Consider the following 14,665-nt stretch of genomic DNA (forward strand, 5'->3'; position numbering starts at 1 on the left):
TTAGAGCTAAATGCCAAACAAAGCTTCCCTGCTCATCAAGACCTGAGGCAGCTGCTGGGTTTGTAATGGTGCTAAAAGGGATGAACCCCTGGTGAAAAACGCAGACTGGGTAGAGCAGCACCTGGCCTTGCTCAGAGCAGCCACAGGATTTACACTCATGTTAAAATGGATGTAGCGAGAACCTCTGTTAGGCAGGAATTGCACTGATGAGAAACCCACCCTGAAGAATTCCTGAGAGCTGAGTGTTCCCCGTCTTTGGCAGGGCCTGTGAGAAGGTTTGCTTCATTGGGAGGCCGTGGAGGATCGTGGATGGGAAGCTGAACAAGCCAGTGTGCAAGGGCATGATGGAGGCCGTGCTCTACCACGTGATGACGAAGCCGGGCGTGACGCAGGCAGGGCTGCTGCAGCACTACTGCGGCGTCCTGCAGCCCGTGGCCGTGCTGGAGATCCTGCAGGTACTGCACTGGGGGCTGCGGCACTGCCAGGCCCAGGGAAATGGGGAAAAACAACCTTCTCCATTGGCTGTAAATGGACCGGAGCCAGAGCGAGCCACTGCTTGCAGCGAGCGAGGAGGGAAGCCTGATTTACCCCGCGGATTTTACACTCTGAGCTTGCTTCTGAAACGGATGTACAGGGCAGTTGCTGAAGAGCAGGGGCTGTTTAATGCAGTGGTAATCACAGGATCACGGAATAGTTTGTGTTGGGAGGAACCTTAAAGATCCAGCCCCCAATCACCACAGATAATCCAAATACTCTTAATTTTTTTTCTTATATACCTTCTAGATGGGTAATGTGCCATGAGAATCAAACTGAAATGTGTCTGTGCTAGACAATGTGTAAATCAGACCTTCTGACCTGCCTACAGGTCCTTAATTGTCAAAACAAAAGATGGCAAGAAAATTTTGAGTTTCTCATAGTTCTGTTCCCACATCTTGATGTTCGACTGCCACCACTGCTACTTTGTACATGGAACTTTGACTTCTATTTTTTTTTTCCTATAAATATTCAAAATCTGAAGCAGAGCAGTAATCAGACACAGCTTGTCATGTAGCTATTACCCATTAACAAGAACTGGCACAGAAGTCTGGGATTGACATCCAGACCAGCCTTAGATTTTTTGTAACTGGCCCTAAATGTTGACATCTCCTGCTGAGCACCTTCTGTGTCAGTAACCATGTATCAATCACTGAGCTTGAAAATAACTAGATATATCCAGCTATAGCCAGAGCTTGCACGTTTTTATTAAGCTGTTTATCCTTTTTACCTTTGTGTTGTAACCATGGGCTCCTCAGGGGCTCAAGTGAAGCCACTTTTGGTATAAATTGTCAAACATTTCTGAGAACACTGTAGATAGAGCAGCATTCACTCGGGGGGGGGGGGGGAGGTGTTGTGTGTTTTGGTTGGTTGGTTTGGTTTTGGTGGGGTTTTGGGTTTGGTTGGGGTTTTTTTTCTTTTTTATTGCCTTTTTTTTTCCCCCTGCAACTGCCCATATTGAAATACGTGAATTTTTCTGCAGGGTCTGGAAACTCTTGGTTGCATCAGACGATTCTACATGAAAAAGCCATCCCCGGTGTCACTCTTTTCTCAGCCAGTTGTGGAAGAACAGCTACAGAATCCCAAACTGAGTGAAAGCCCAACCATCTACTACGAGCCCACAATAGACTGTACCCTCAGGCTGGGGAGAGTGTTCCCCTGCGACATGAATTGGAACAAATGGGTGCAGATTATCCCTGTATAGGAGGGGTAAAGCTGAGTCATACGAGATGGGCTTAGCCCGTGTTCATGCAGAGTGAATGTTACAATTTGTGTTCCCTCATGTTTTTATTAAGTTATTTATCCTTTTTACTTTTGAATGTATTTAAACTGAGAATAAAGCTTGGTGTTTAAACACAAGCAATATGTGATCCCACTTGAAGTATTCTCCTTTCATCAGTAATTGGTTGCAGTGTGTAGTTTGTAGCTGCTGCTTTAACTGACGGGGTTTTCACAGGTCACAGCACAGGCCCCTTTTTCATTGTTGGCTCTCTGTCGGGCCACAGTGTCAACGCTTCACCTCTGCCATGCCTTCTGTGCCGTGGCACAGCAGCGGCCTCAGGGCTGGGGGCTTTCCTCACGGTCGCTCAGCTCGGTTACCTTCAGGCGTGTCTCCGTTTCGAAGGCGAGTTTCTCGGTGTGCAGGGCACGCCTTTGTTACCCCTGCCCTCCCCGGGCCCGCACCGGGCACAGCGCCCTGCCGGAGCGTGTTTCCCGTCCCTGCCAGGCCCGCAGGAACCACGCAGCAGCCGCTCGCTCGCCAGCAGTGGCACCTTTATTGCCGGAGCCGCATCCCCGCTCCCCGCGGCGCCTCAGTCCCGCCAGCGGTGCCCGCACTGCGGGTTGCAGCACTTGTAGAAGGTGGTCATGGGTTCGTCGGCCGAGCGCGTCTGGATCTGCATGAAGTAGGCGCGGGGGTGCTCGCACTTGGGGCACGGCTCTGCGGGAGAAGGCCGTGAGGGGCCGGCAGGGCAGCCCGAGCCCCGCGCGGCCCCTCGGCCCGGCCCTACCTGCCGTGGAGTCCACGTTCTCCCAGGCCGCGGCGCCGCCCAGCACATCGTCCACCTCCTTCAGCCGCGGGTACTTCCTGCTGGTCACCTGCGGGAGCGGCCCCGGGTCAGCTCAGCGGGGCGGCACGGCGGGCCCCCCGCCCCGGGCCGGCCCCGCGCCCCCCGCGCCCCGGTACCTTGCGGGTGACGTTGCGCACGTAGGGACAGGTGGTGCAGGCGAAGCGGTGGCAGCGCGGCCCCTCCTCGGCCACCAGCACGTTCCCGCAGGCCGGGCAGAAGAGCAGCATCGCCGGTTCCGCCGCGCCGCCCGCCCCTTCCGGCGATGGCGGCAGAGCCGGCGGCGGAGGAGCCGCCCGAGGAGCTGGCGCACGCCGAGGTGCTGGAGCTGTTCCAGGCGGCCCTGGCGCGGCTGGTGCAGGACCCGCTGCTCTGCGACCTCCCCCCGCAGGTGGGCCCGGGGCGTGGGGGCCGCGCTCACGGCGGGGCCGCGCTCACGGCCGCCTCACTCGCCCGCAGGTGACGGCCGAGGAGATCGGCTCGCAGGTGGCCCTGGAGTACGGGCAGGCCATGACGGTGCGGGTGTGCAAGGCGGACGGCGAGACCGTGCGTGCGTGCGGGGCCGGCCGGGGGCGGGCGGGGACCGGAGCCGGGGGCGGGCGGGCGGGGATCGGGGGCGGGCGGGGACCGGGGCCGGGGGCGGGCGGGGACCGGGGCCGGGGGCGGGCGGGGACCGGGGCCCGGGGCCGGGGCCGGGCGGGCCTGACCCGGCTCTCCCCGCCCCGCAGCCGTGGTGGTGGTGCAGAACGCCTCGGTGCTGGAGCTGAAGAAGGCGCTGCGGCGGCACATCCAGCTGAGGCAGGCCCGGCAGGGCGGTGTCCAGCACCTCAGCTGGTGAGCGGGGCCGGGCGGGCGGCTCGGGAACGCGTCCCACCCCGGTCCCCCTCCCGCGGCTGCCCCCGAATGCTTTTCCCCCAGGAAGTACATATGGAGGACGTACTACCTAACGTACAATGGAGAGAAGCTGGCGGATGACAGGAAGAAGCTGAGAGAGTGAGTTCCTGAGTCGGTGCAGGGGGCTGAGAGGAGCCCACGCAGCATCCCCACGGGCAGGGCTGAGGTGGGAGGTCGTGCCCCTGGCTCAGGTGGGTCCCGCGCTGGAATTTGGCTGGGAGGTGGGACAGCACTGCCCACAGAAGTGGGACAGGCAGACTGAGAGGCTCTGTGCAGGACAGGATGGCCCTGGGGGGTTCCTCATCCTCAGCCACCACCAGCCTGTGCGAGGTTCAGCCAGTTCAGACCACCCACAGAACCCTTGGCCATCCCTCCCAAGCCCCTGCAGAAAATGGTTACAGTGACTCAGCTCGGCACAGATACTGATGTATAAGGATAGGAAAGAGCAGGGAACAGAACTGGAACAGGGTGCCCAGGGAGGTTGTGGATGCCTCAGCCCTGGCAGTGGGTTAGATAAGGCTTTGAGGAACCTGGTCTGGTGAGAGGTGTCCTGTCCACGGCAGGGGTGTTGGGACTGGATGGGCTGTAAGGTCCATTCCAACCCCATAACATTCTACAATTCTATGAAGAAAGCAAAGAAGAAACCCAAGGATGGGTGTTGATCTTTGGAGCTGCTCAGCCACCTCTCAGTCTGGTAACAACACTTCTAGGTGACTCCCATGTTTCCCTGCCCATTTCTTGAGGCACTTCCCAGCAGTGATGGGTCTGCCAGCCTGTTGCAGACCAGCAGGAAAAGGTGGTCTGAAGTACTAAAAATTCAGCAAGACAGCCCTAATCAAAGCTGTCCTTGGAAAAGTGAGCCTGGGTGACAGATGTTGCATTTAAGGGGTTGTTGCAGTTAAAGGCAGATGAGCAGATCCTTCAGTGCTGGCAGCATGTCCCACATACACAAATGAGAATTTTAATGTGCCCTCCAGCAGAGCACAGCATGGGATAGTAGGAGTCCATCTGTCCCTGGAAAAGATGAAGCTGTAGGGTTTCACAGGTTGTTTTTCCTGGCATTTAACAGCATAAGTCTCTGCTCAGGTACGGCATCAGGAACCGGGATGAGGTCAGCTTCATAAAGAAGCTTCGGAAGTAACCTGTGGGGTAAGTCCTGGATGCCCATTAAGAGCTCCCAGTTCCTCACCTTCCCCAGGCCGTGGTGTTGAGGTTCAGAGCTGATGCTGCTGCTCTCTGCTGGCTGGCAGAGTATTTCTGAATGTCTGCACGAGGCTGGGGCCTGTTTCCAGATCCTGGTAGTGTTGTTTGTGCTCCTCTCAGGGCAGGGAATGATGCTTCAGGTAACAGACACTGGGAGCAGCAGCAGGAATAATTGACTCTATGTTTAGACTCTCAGTCTGCCTCTACATTGTCTTGAGACTCATTAAACACAGTGTTCCTTTGCTCCTGTGATTGCTTCTAGGACCCTGCCTTCTTTTAGGCTTTTTAAATGTCTGGAAATCATTGTCAGGAGCGTGGCTGGGTTTCTAACTCATGCAGACATAATTCTGGTATTAATACTGCTATTTTGAGTAAGTTGTGCACACAAACACAGATGTGGCCGGGACTCTCAGGCTTAGTAAGTTTTAAATTATGATTTTAAAAACAGTCACAGTGGCTGAAAAACAGGGATAAGAGCAGCTTGTTCAAAGCCGTGCGTTGTTTTGCTGCTCCAGGTAGCTGGGTTAAAAACTGTTCCTTTTTGACCACAGTTACCTTTTATTCTTCTTTCAAGGCTACCATATTTTCAAGATCCAGTGTAATAAAATGTGTGCCCTAACAACAGCCACCTGCTCCAGCGTGCCTGTGACCAGCAGTCACCTCTGGCACTAGCTGATCCGTCCTGGACCATCATGGCAGTGTGGTGAGAAGAGCCCAGCATGCAGTAATTATTGTTACTGACACATATATTCTTTCTTAAGCAGAGAGAGCAGAGACTCCAGCCCTACCAAGACCATACTTTGGATTCAGCACCTCCCTGGAGGAAAAGGTTGTCACACTTCAAAGAGGAACAAACTCAATTGACTGAATTTTCTCACGTTTTTTACAGTTGCTGTTTGGGGTGTTTGCCTCTGAGCTGTATGTAGATTCATTCCAGGGATTAAAGAGACCCTCTCGTTTTGTGAGGCTTTTCAGGCCCTTATTTCCAGCTGCAGATCTGTATCTGGCTGGTTTGGGTGCTCCACAGGGTACATGAAACAGCAGAAATGGGATTAAGGAACAAAGGTAGGCACAGACTACTCAGAACAATTCACAGTAGCTAAAACGCTACCTCACCGTTTAATCACCACCTTAGCAGTAGTAAACAACTCTGGTTAAAAATGTAGTATTGAAACTAGTGTAATAAAAATAATGGCAGCAGAAAAGGTTCAATACAATTGAACAAGGCACAAACGTTCTGTTTTTCAGAGTCTTCTGAGATAAGGCAAACCATGCCTGCCAAGTGCTAACGAGACAGTTTAAATTAACCACGGGCAGGGTTAGAAGTGTCATTGGATTAGAGACTTTGTCCCCATGGAACTGGCACAGCAAATGCAAAGACAGTCCATCTCCAGGGCCTGCTCGAGAAGCCAGTCTTTGCTGTCAGTGGAGCTGTGCATCCAGGTCGTACTTCTCGCAGAATTTGTCTGTGAAGGGTATACAAGTGAGGAACTCGCACCACTCGCACTTGATGGGGTAGAAATAGAACAGAATCACCAGTCCTGAGAAGAGTGCAATGAAGATGAGCTGGAAAACTATAATTTGGCATCGTTTCCTATATAAATCAAACTTCCCAAAGCTAATGTAGGGCAGGAAGGCAAAGGAGAGGAAGAAACCACTGATAAATCCTGAAATGTGAGCGAAGTTATCGATCCAAGGCAGGAGGCCAAAGGCAAAAAGAAAGAGCACCACAGCCAGCAGCTTGAAGAAAGCCCTCCATGGGCGTGCCAGGATTTGCCAACTCTGGAAGAGCTCCACAAAGAGACAGGCCAGAATTCCAAACTGGGATCCTGCAGGGCCAACCTGCAGAAGAAGAGCATTACAGATAATGTCAGGCTCATGGCACCTGTCTGGCCTCTGCAGCCAGCTCCAGGAATCAGTTACTTCTTATTCAATTCCTGTTCAGTGGTTCTTGGCAAAGAGACTCTGCAACTTCATCCATATATTGGGGTGCCAGGAGTAAAGGGGCCTGATTGGATTTAGGATCAAGGTGTGAGGCCAGAACAGACTAAAGAGGGCAGATCTGGTTCCAGTTGCCAGAGGGGAGAAGCCCTTGAAGGCAATCTCCTGGCTCCCCCCACCCACCAGGTAGTTTTCCTTACAAAAGGAGCTGACAGACAGTCCTGCAGGTCCAGCCATGCAGTGTCCTGTGGGCAAGGTGAGCTCTCCTCTTTGTCACTCTCACATGGAGAGTGTCTGACACCAGGTACAGCACTTGATTCCCAGCCTGCCTGGGGCCTCTCTCACCCCATGGTTGGACAATCCCCCATCTGTGATGAGAGGCAGTCTTTTTCCTGCAGTTTTTCCAGCCCAGGCCAGTCACTTGGAAAGCCCATGGTACCCAGCAGTGAAATGATGGTGTGGTGCCATCTTTGAGCTACAAGTGCCAAGGCTGCAGTGGTGAGCCCAGCTCTGGTGGCTCTGCCTCAGCCACAGAGGTACAGGCACGTAGAGAAGGGTTGTGCTCAGGGCAAATTACCAGGACCCTGGGCTGCAGGAGACCCACCTCTGCTCTGTAGGGTAGAAATATGGCACTGGCAAGGTTCCCAGTGATGCCACTGAGAAGGTAGATGATAGAGATGCGGTGCCATCCTGCCAGCTTCTCTAGGTCCCGCAGGATCGTCATTTGGAAACAGATTGAAACCAGACAGTGCAGGATCCTGCCAAGTGCAGAGTACAGGAGCTGAAGCAGCAGCCACTGAAGTCACCCCTGTGCTTGTGCTCAGTCCCCAGCCTTGCTGAGAATTCCTGCTCTGGCCTTACCCATGCTGCTACTCCCTCCCAACAAACACAGGATGGCAAACCTTGGCTGAGAGCACAGCTCAGCGTCCCTGTGTTCCCCACGGGGGACAGCCACAACAACCCTCACAGCCTGTCCCCAGGCTGAGGGTGCCCCCACCCCAAAAGTGGAAGTTTTACACCTCAGCTTACCCAGCATGCAGGAAAAGCGAGAGCCAGAGGCGGTAGAACTGGTCAGGGACTTCTGGATTTAGGAAAGGAAGGAGCCCACAGACATCATCCATGCAGTGCACCTAGGGCAGAAGTGGGTGTTGAGAGGGGCCCTTTCCCAAGCCTAGGGCAGACTACAGGTAGCTCTGGAAGAGGGGCTCCCCTCCCACTTCTCTTGAACCAAGTCCCAGGCCTTGTCTCCAACACAAATTTACATGGCCCCATCCCTTCCCTGTGGCAGCTTTAAGCCCTCATTTTTCACCCCAGCACCCAGAGCTGAGGCATCTGCTCGCCCACAGAGCAGACTGCAGATTCTTCTCCCACTGCTTTCACAGTGGTCCTGTGCTGGGCTTTCACCCAAGTCCCAAACTGGCCTGCGAATGGGGACACGTGCAGCCAGCTCTGGCACTCCAGTCAGGAGCAGCAGCTTCCCCCAGGCTCAGGGTGGCACAGGACACAGGACTCCCACCTACCCTGCAGCACTGCCACCCTAGATCCTGCCAAGCTGCTGAGGGCACCTGCAGGGAGAAGGGCAGCCATACAACCCCCCAGCTGCACCTTACCTGAGAGCAGAGCGTGGCCTCCTCATGGAAATAGCCCCGCATAAATTCACAATACTCCCGGGAGGTTATTTCACACCTGCAGGAGGCACAAGTCACACATGGAAAACACAATGGATCATTCCTGTGCCCTCCCGGGCCACCCACTCTCCTTTGCTCATCCCATCCATGAGAACTGATGCCTTCAGCTGCCCCTGACAGGCTGTGGAGTTACAGCAAAGGCACAAACACATTCCCATTTGAGCCCAGTGCTTCTCCACACACCCCTCCTGCTTCTCTCCTCCAGGAAAGCCTCCACAGGTCTGTCTGCATGCCAGGGCACCAAGGCAGGTCCTAAAGCTGCTGTTTAGAGCTGGGAAGAACCACCAGAGCCTGGGGAAGCTGTGTCTTAGACTGGGGGAATCTTGTGCCTCTGCAGCTGGCAGAGGGGAAAGAGGAGCGATGTCAAGGGTGTCCTGGTCATGACTTTTGGGGACAGAGAAACTCCTTGGGGCAGCACACATTTTTCTCCCTAGCAGAGAAAGCCAAGCCCAAGCACTGGGTTACTACTCAAGCTCAGGGATAACATGAGAAAAACAGCATCCTCCTCTTTGGCAAACCCAGAGTGGGTCATTTCCTGGCATTTCCTTTGAGTGCCCAGGGACCGTAGGCTGGGGACAATGGAGCCTGTCTAGAAAAAGCTGCCCATTCCTAAGGAAAAGTGCAGGACTCTCCAGCAGAACTGTTCAATCCTTCCAAACTGGTATCCAAATCCCTCCATACTGCAGGACCAGCTGAGAGAGACGCCCTGCAGTGCCACAGACTCAGGCTGGCTGTTAACTCCTGCTCCATCTGGGAGAACTGTCATGGCTCTCTGTCCAACTCCCCAGCAGGGCTCTGGGGTGTGTGTGGAAAGGACAAGGAGGGCAGATGGCTGTGTCTACAACCTGAAAAGGCCCCGTGTCTCAGCCCAACACCCAGCCCCTCCATTCAGGTCAAACTCACTACCTTCCCTTGGTCCCAATGCAGCAGGGCCGGCCCGTAATCACACAGTCCATGTGGAGGTGGTTGGTGTAATTCCCAGCACTGTTTTTTGTGCAGATCTGGAAAACAACAGGCTGCAGTCAGACAGCCACAGCTTTGCTTGCTGGCTGGGTAAAATCAAAACAGCCCCTTGGGAAGAAGCCAGATTCCAGACACAGCTCCCTCTGACAGCAGGATAGTGCCTGATACTCCATCTGCCTGAGCATCAGTTGACACCTCCTCTCCAGCCCGAGGCTGAGTTGGTTTCCACCTCCCTGTTACCCTGACAGGATCCAGGGCTTTAGCTGGCACAGAACAACTTTTGTTGTTGGAGGGCTTTGAGCCTTGGGCTGAGCAGAGCACGGCTGCCCTGAGCTGGTGTTTGTGACAAGCAGCAGAAGCTGCACCCGAGGCCCTGCCCTCCCACCAGCACAGCTGAGGCTCTGCAGTGGGATGCAAATGCCACATTGCAGCTGCCCATGCAGGCCCCGTGCCTCTGGCCACGCTCACCGGCCACTTGGTGATGTCATCTGGCCACTCGTGGGGCTCCATCGAGGCTGGCTGCTCACACACCCTGCAGCAACAAAGCACACATCAGCCTGAGAAATACCTTTCCCCAGCGCCAGGTAGGACTTCCACGCTCTGCTGTGCCCAGGCTGCCATTCCACAGCTACCTGTGTCCCTGGCTGGTGACACTGACACACCAGACCAGATCAGCCAAGGCCATGCTGGTCAAAGCCTCAGCCTCCTTCCAGCAGAGATCACAAAGGCAGGGAGCACACTGCTGCCCAGCAACAAACTGGATCCTTTCCAGGTGGACACAGCCCAAGGGCAGGAATTCAGCTGGTTTCAGCTCAGTATCAGTCCACAGTGACTGTGTGCCAGGGCACCCAGCAGCTGGCTGGGCTCCTGGACAAAGGTGTGCTTGGCTTGTGACTGCTGCACCCAAGCAGAGAGCTGTGCAGGGGGCAGGTGAGGAGGGGGAGAGGATTGAGGAAGGCCCCAAAGCTCACAGCAGGCTGCTGTTCAGGTGGGCAGCCCACAACAGAGACCGGGGCTGAGCAGAAATATGATCACACCCTGCATCACCTTCCCTGCAGGGTAGGGTCATCACTGCCCCACACCCCTCCAGAGCAGCTGCTGCCTCATCCAGCAATCCACTGGCCTGGGACTGACTCTAGAGCAGCCCCGTCCCCCCAGGATGGCAGCTGGGCCAGGCAGGACCTACCTGGGGTCCTGATGACAAACCGAGCCAAACTGCCTCTTGTTTCCTGCCAGCATCGGTGTGCTGGGGTGATGGGGCCACTTGACCCACACAGCCAGCGTGGACTGCAGGACAGAGAAGAGGGGTCACCATAAAGCCCAGGGAAAGAAGCATCAGCAGAAGTGGCCCTGAGCCTGCAGGGCTGGCAGGAGAAGGGCCATGGCACTCACTGAGCACTCCTCCTCCGAGGTCTGCACACAGCCTGACTTGTCGTTGCGCACGCAGCACGCCGAGTGCTTCTCCTTCTCCCGCTTGGCGCTGATGAAGCTGTGCACCTGCTGGTCCTGCCTCATGCACGGGGAGAACTTGGCCCCCAGGTGGATCAGGGCCTCCTGGCAGAGATGGAAACCCTCAGCTCAGCCAAGGGGCAGGCAGCAATTGCCTGGGCAGAGCAGGCTGGGGGAACCACTAGGGGTGTCCCATCCAGACTCAAGGGCCAGGGACAAGTCCTGCGTGGTGAAGCCCAACACACACCATGCACATTCTCCATATTTCCTTTGGAGACAGGTCGAGAACAAAAGTTCAGGGATTTCTTTGCCCATAGCCCCAGGAAGGCCAGCACTATGGCTGGGAAAGAAAACTTTGCGACATTTCCTCTTCATTTTTGTCTTTCTCAGGGGGAATGGCATCAGGAAAGCTGTCACACACCATACAACTCCTGCATTTTTTCTACCCCCGTGCTTGTCTTTGTAGGAACAGCGTGCAAAGCAGGAAAGCCAAGGTCCATCCCAACCTCCAGGCACCCCATTCTGCAGGGTGGTTGGGGCTGGGAGCACTGCTGCTCCCTGACAGTGACAGCAGAGCCCTGAGCTCCAAGCAGCAGAGGGCTCTGGTCCATGGGGTGGCACAGCTGCAGCACACAGTCCCCCATCCACCCCTAACAGTCCCACCAACGGCACTCACTGAGCTGGGGCCGATCCAGAAGTTTTCCTGCTGAACATATTTGACATTTTCATAAACCCCTCTGTTTCGCAAGACCTACAAGGAGAGAAAGCAAGAGCCCTGTGAGCTCCAGCCCCCAGGGTCAGCAGGGCAAGCAGCAGGGACTGGTGAAAACAGCCCCCAGGATGAACAGGAATCCCCACTGCCAATGATGGAGCCCACAGCTCTCTCCAACTGGTCTTCTGCAGGATCACATGTAAAGCCCTATCAAGATGTGGACACCTCCATGTTAAGGTTTCGTTTAAAACGTCTATCTCTGGCTACGTCAACCTTCAAGATATCCCAGTGCCTGGAGCCCTTGGAGTTGCCTGAGCCTGCACAAAGCTCCATAGAGCTGAGCAGCACAGGCAGCAGCCACAGACAGGGCAGGTCCACGTGCTGGTGGCAGTGCTCTGAAAGCTCAGGGCTCCCCAGGGCATCTCCTGCACGGAGAAGGGACACGGCTGCAGAGATATCTTTACCCCAGGAACCTTCAACAACGTGTGGGAAGGCTGAAAACAGCCTCAAGATCAGCTCCCAAAGTCAGGCAAGTCAGTTTTGCTCCTGGCAGAAGTAAAATCCTGCAACTGTTGCAAAAACTTAGCTCCGGTTTGAAGTATTTCCCTGCAGTGATCATCCTTCTGGTCTCCACCAGGAGGGGAACAAGCTGTTTGGAAGTGCTGCCAGCACAGCCACCGTGCTTTGTGTCAGATAAAATCTGACATCAGGAGAAAGGTGGGTGCAGGAGGGAGGGAAGGTGGTGTGGGGGCTCCCAGAGACCCTGCAGGCAGCCCCCCAGGGCTGGACAGCCGGCACCCAGCCAAAGGCAAGGAGCCAGCATGTTGAAGACTGTGACACAACAGCTGAGGGCTGAAACTCAATCACACTGCAGGCATGTCAGAGGGATTCACTTACTGAATCAACAGTTTCATGTTGTGAGAACCCCACAGGGGCGATGCCGTAGATGCACACAGCAAGGATGGTGATGAGCGAATGCACAAAGGTGACCCAGTAAGTGAAGAAAGGCCTGGATGGAGGGAAGGGGAATGGATCAGAGGTAGAAACATAAGCATATTACATCTGCTAACAGAACAGAGAGGAAAAGCTGCTGTTTTCCCCCAGAAACCTCACCAAAATCTAGGGTACATGTCCAGGATCACCTAGGAGTGCACAGGACAGGAAGCAATGACCTAAGGTCTTGCTGGAAGACAGAACCTGTTTACTCTGACTCCCCCATTACACTGGACAACCACCCTTTCCCAAGAAAACATCCATAAGAACACCAAAGCCTGACACCGAACTGTGCTGCGTGTCTGAAACGACGACTCCAGGGGAATGCTCAGAGAGGCAGGGATAGCTGAGCCTTGCTGTTCACCACAGTGGTGGTGGTACAGAGACCTGCAGACCCTCCAGGTAGCAGAGATACAGACACACCCTGAGGAGCTGGGTGAGGTGACACAAACACGCTGCTGTGGGCTGCGGCTGGCTCTGTACTCCAAGGGACAAAGACAGGCACAAAGCAGCACCCAGTGACCTGAGCCCCCGAGGGCCAGCAGGGCTGGGAACCCGCCGTGAGTGCAGCTCTCACCTGTGATCATCCATGTCCTCGATCTGCCGTTTGACGTAGCTGTCGATGCGCTTGCGGTAGGTCCTGTTGGTCAGCTTGCCCACCATGCCCAGCCCGTAGGGCCTCTTCTCCTTGGCAAAGAGCTTCCTGACGGGCACGGCGATGCGCTGGCCGCGCTTCTGCGGGCTCACGCTCACCACCTCCTGCCGCAAGCGCACCTTGGGCTGCGCCAGGCCCCCGTCCTTCTGCTTCCTCCAGCCTCGCTCCAGGGGGCTGAAATCAAAAGCAGGACAGCAGTAGGGACCAGCCTTTCCGTGCTCTTTGGTGGCAGCAGAGCCTTTGTCTGACCCACCCCCTCCGGGCTGGCAGCAGCTGATGGCAGACAAGGTGCCCTGAAGTGGGAGCTGTATTTCAAAGGGTTACACACAGCCAGCAGATGAAGGCACAGAAGCGGCAGAAAGCGCAGCAAACACGCAGAAAGTGGCACAAGGCAGCTGTGCCAAACTAAGCCCCACCACTGGGGAGCTCTCGAGGCTTTCAAGTGTTTTAGCAACAGCCTGAAACGGGGAGGCTGCAGCAGGCACCTCTGCAGCCTCAGGCATGTCTACTTCTTCCCCTGCTTCAACCCTCTTACTCTGCCCTCTGCTATGAAATGGAGTTTAGCCCAGCAGTGGAAAGACCCACCTTTAAATGTCACTTCAGTGCCTCACTTCAGTGTGACTGCATTGGCAAATTGGACAAAAGTGAATCCAAGCAGTTTCCCAGACCAAGAAAGTGGCACTGTCACATGCTGCAAGCTGTACCAGCTACCTCTCATAATCTCCCTTCCATTCCTTCTTTATTTGTACCAATGTGTGCATTTTTCAGAATAATTAAAAAAAAAGCAGGCTTCAACAACACTATAAAAATCCCAAGCATCCCAAGCTAAAAGAAGGCTTTTTTGTCAAAATAAACCTGATAAACATTGCACAGGTTACTGGTGAATAATACCTGCTTTTTAAGTCTCCATCACATCCAGATGGTTTTGTATTTCCTTGCTCTTAGACAGCAGTATGAAGGTCACATCTGCAGCACCCAGACCTGACCAAAAAAACCCAACTACCTCCCATTTCACCCTCCTCATTGCCTGGCACTGTAAGTAGGTATGCTCCCAACACGTACTCTAGTCCAGTGTACCTCCTCTGGCTTCCTAAATGTCCCACTCTGCACAAAGACAGCGCTTGTCAGAAGTGCTGAGAGAAAACAGCCAACAATCTTTCTTCCGAAAGACTAGAGTACCTGGAGAGATCATGACAGTTCTGAAGTACGGGCAAGCAACAGGATAAGGGAGAATCTGAACCTCTGTAGCCAAAATACTGCTGGAAATTCCAGCTCTTTTCATACTGCACCTTGCAGAAGATGCATTTGACTATCCCAACTTCCCCCTGGGAAGTCCTTCTCCAGCAGGAGGTGCAGATTCCACTGCAGCCTGCTCTTGCCCAAGAGGTCAAGTGGTTTCTGTGTGGCGGACATGCTGCTTCCCAGTATTTCCAGTGCTGGAAATGCCCAAACAAACACCTCACCACGTGAAAGGACACCCAACTGTGACTCTGATAGCAGCTCTCTGAAGTGTGAAACAAGTGCATTTTCCTCAATAAATAAAACTATTTCAGGAGATTCAAAGGGA

At 54.6% G+C, this 14,665-nt stretch overlaps 4 protein-coding genes across 13 annotated transcripts in view; 2 read left to right on the top strand and 2 right to left on the bottom strand.

Annotated features, from left to right (window-relative positions):
- The window catches only part of GTF3C1 (general transcription factor IIIC subunit 1), a 38,308-nt gene extending 36,285 nt beyond the window's left edge, over positions 1-2,023 (top strand). For both annotated transcript variants that reach the window (XM_066198106.1, XM_066198107.1), the window contains 2 exons: positions 263-455; positions 1,517-2,023. In XM_066198106.1, the coding sequence (XP_066054203.1) occupies positions 263-455; positions 1,517-1,738 (415 nt within the window). In that variant the 3' untranslated portion in view covers positions 1,739-2,023. The remainder of the gene's footprint in view (positions 1-262; positions 456-1,516) is intronic.
- Positions 2,024-2,290: 267 nt separating this feature from the next.
- On the bottom strand, positions 2,291-2,830 carry POLR3K (RNA polymerase III subunit K). The gene is made up of 3 exons (XM_066198119.1): positions 2,720-2,830; positions 2,544-2,631; positions 2,291-2,473 (listed from the first exon to the last, which is right to left on the bottom strand). The coding sequence occupies exons 1-3, from the start codon at positions 2,828-2,830 to the stop codon at positions 2,346-2,348; spliced, it is 327 nt and encodes a 108-aa protein (XP_066054216.1). The 3' UTR covers positions 2,291-2,345.
- A 13-nt stretch (positions 2,831-2,843) lies between these two features.
- SNRNP25 (small nuclear ribonucleoprotein U11/U12 subunit 25) lies at positions 2,844-5,679 on the top strand. Of its 2 annotated transcripts, none has more exons than XM_066198117.1 (6): positions 2,844-2,991; positions 3,060-3,150; positions 3,329-3,434; positions 3,519-3,593; positions 4,581-4,643; positions 5,459-5,679. In XM_066198117.1, the coding sequence occupies exons 1-5, from the start codon at positions 2,866-2,868 to the stop codon at positions 4,633-4,635; spliced, it is 453 nt and encodes a 150-aa protein (XP_066054214.1). In that variant the 5' UTR covers positions 2,844-2,865; the 3' UTR covers positions 4,636-4,643; positions 5,459-5,679. The 2 variants fall into 2 exon arrangements, with proteins under 2 accessions (XP_066054214.1, XP_066054215.1); XM_066198118.1 differs by having other exon boundaries at positions 5,462-5,679.
- A 102-nt stretch (positions 5,680-5,781) lies between these two features.
- RHBDF1 (rhomboid 5 homolog 1) overlaps positions 5,782-14,665 on the bottom strand; it is a 37,787-nt gene continuing 28,903 nt past the window's right edge. For all 8 annotated transcript variants that reach the window (XM_066198114.1, XM_066198110.1, XM_066198109.1 and 5 more), the window contains 11 exons: positions 13,021-13,272; positions 12,348-12,459; positions 11,415-11,489; positions 10,682-10,843; positions 10,476-10,576; positions 9,758-9,821; positions 9,233-9,327; positions 8,249-8,324; positions 7,668-7,768; positions 7,243-7,396; positions 5,782-6,539 (listed from right to left, as the gene is read on the bottom strand). In XM_066198114.1, coding sequence (XP_066054211.1) covers positions 6,120-6,539; positions 7,243-7,396; positions 7,668-7,768; positions 8,249-8,324; positions 9,233-9,327; positions 9,758-9,821; positions 10,476-10,576; positions 10,682-10,843; positions 11,415-11,489; positions 12,348-12,459; positions 13,021-13,272 — 1,612 coding nt within the window. In that variant the 3' untranslated portion in view covers positions 5,782-6,119. The remainder of the gene's footprint in view (positions 6,540-7,242; positions 7,397-7,667; positions 7,769-8,248; positions 8,325-9,232; positions 9,328-9,757; positions 9,822-10,475; positions 10,577-10,681; positions 10,844-11,414; positions 11,490-12,347; positions 12,460-13,020; positions 13,273-14,665) is intronic.

This window comes from Chamaea fasciata, unplaced genomic scaffold, assembly GCF_029207755.1.
Source record: "Chamaea fasciata isolate MVZ Bird 193981 ecotype frontalis unplaced genomic scaffold, bChaFas1.0.hap1 SCAF_16, whole genome shotgun sequence".
Lineage (NCBI taxonomy): Eukaryota > Metazoa > Chordata > Aves > Passeriformes > Sylviidae > Chamaea > Chamaea fasciata.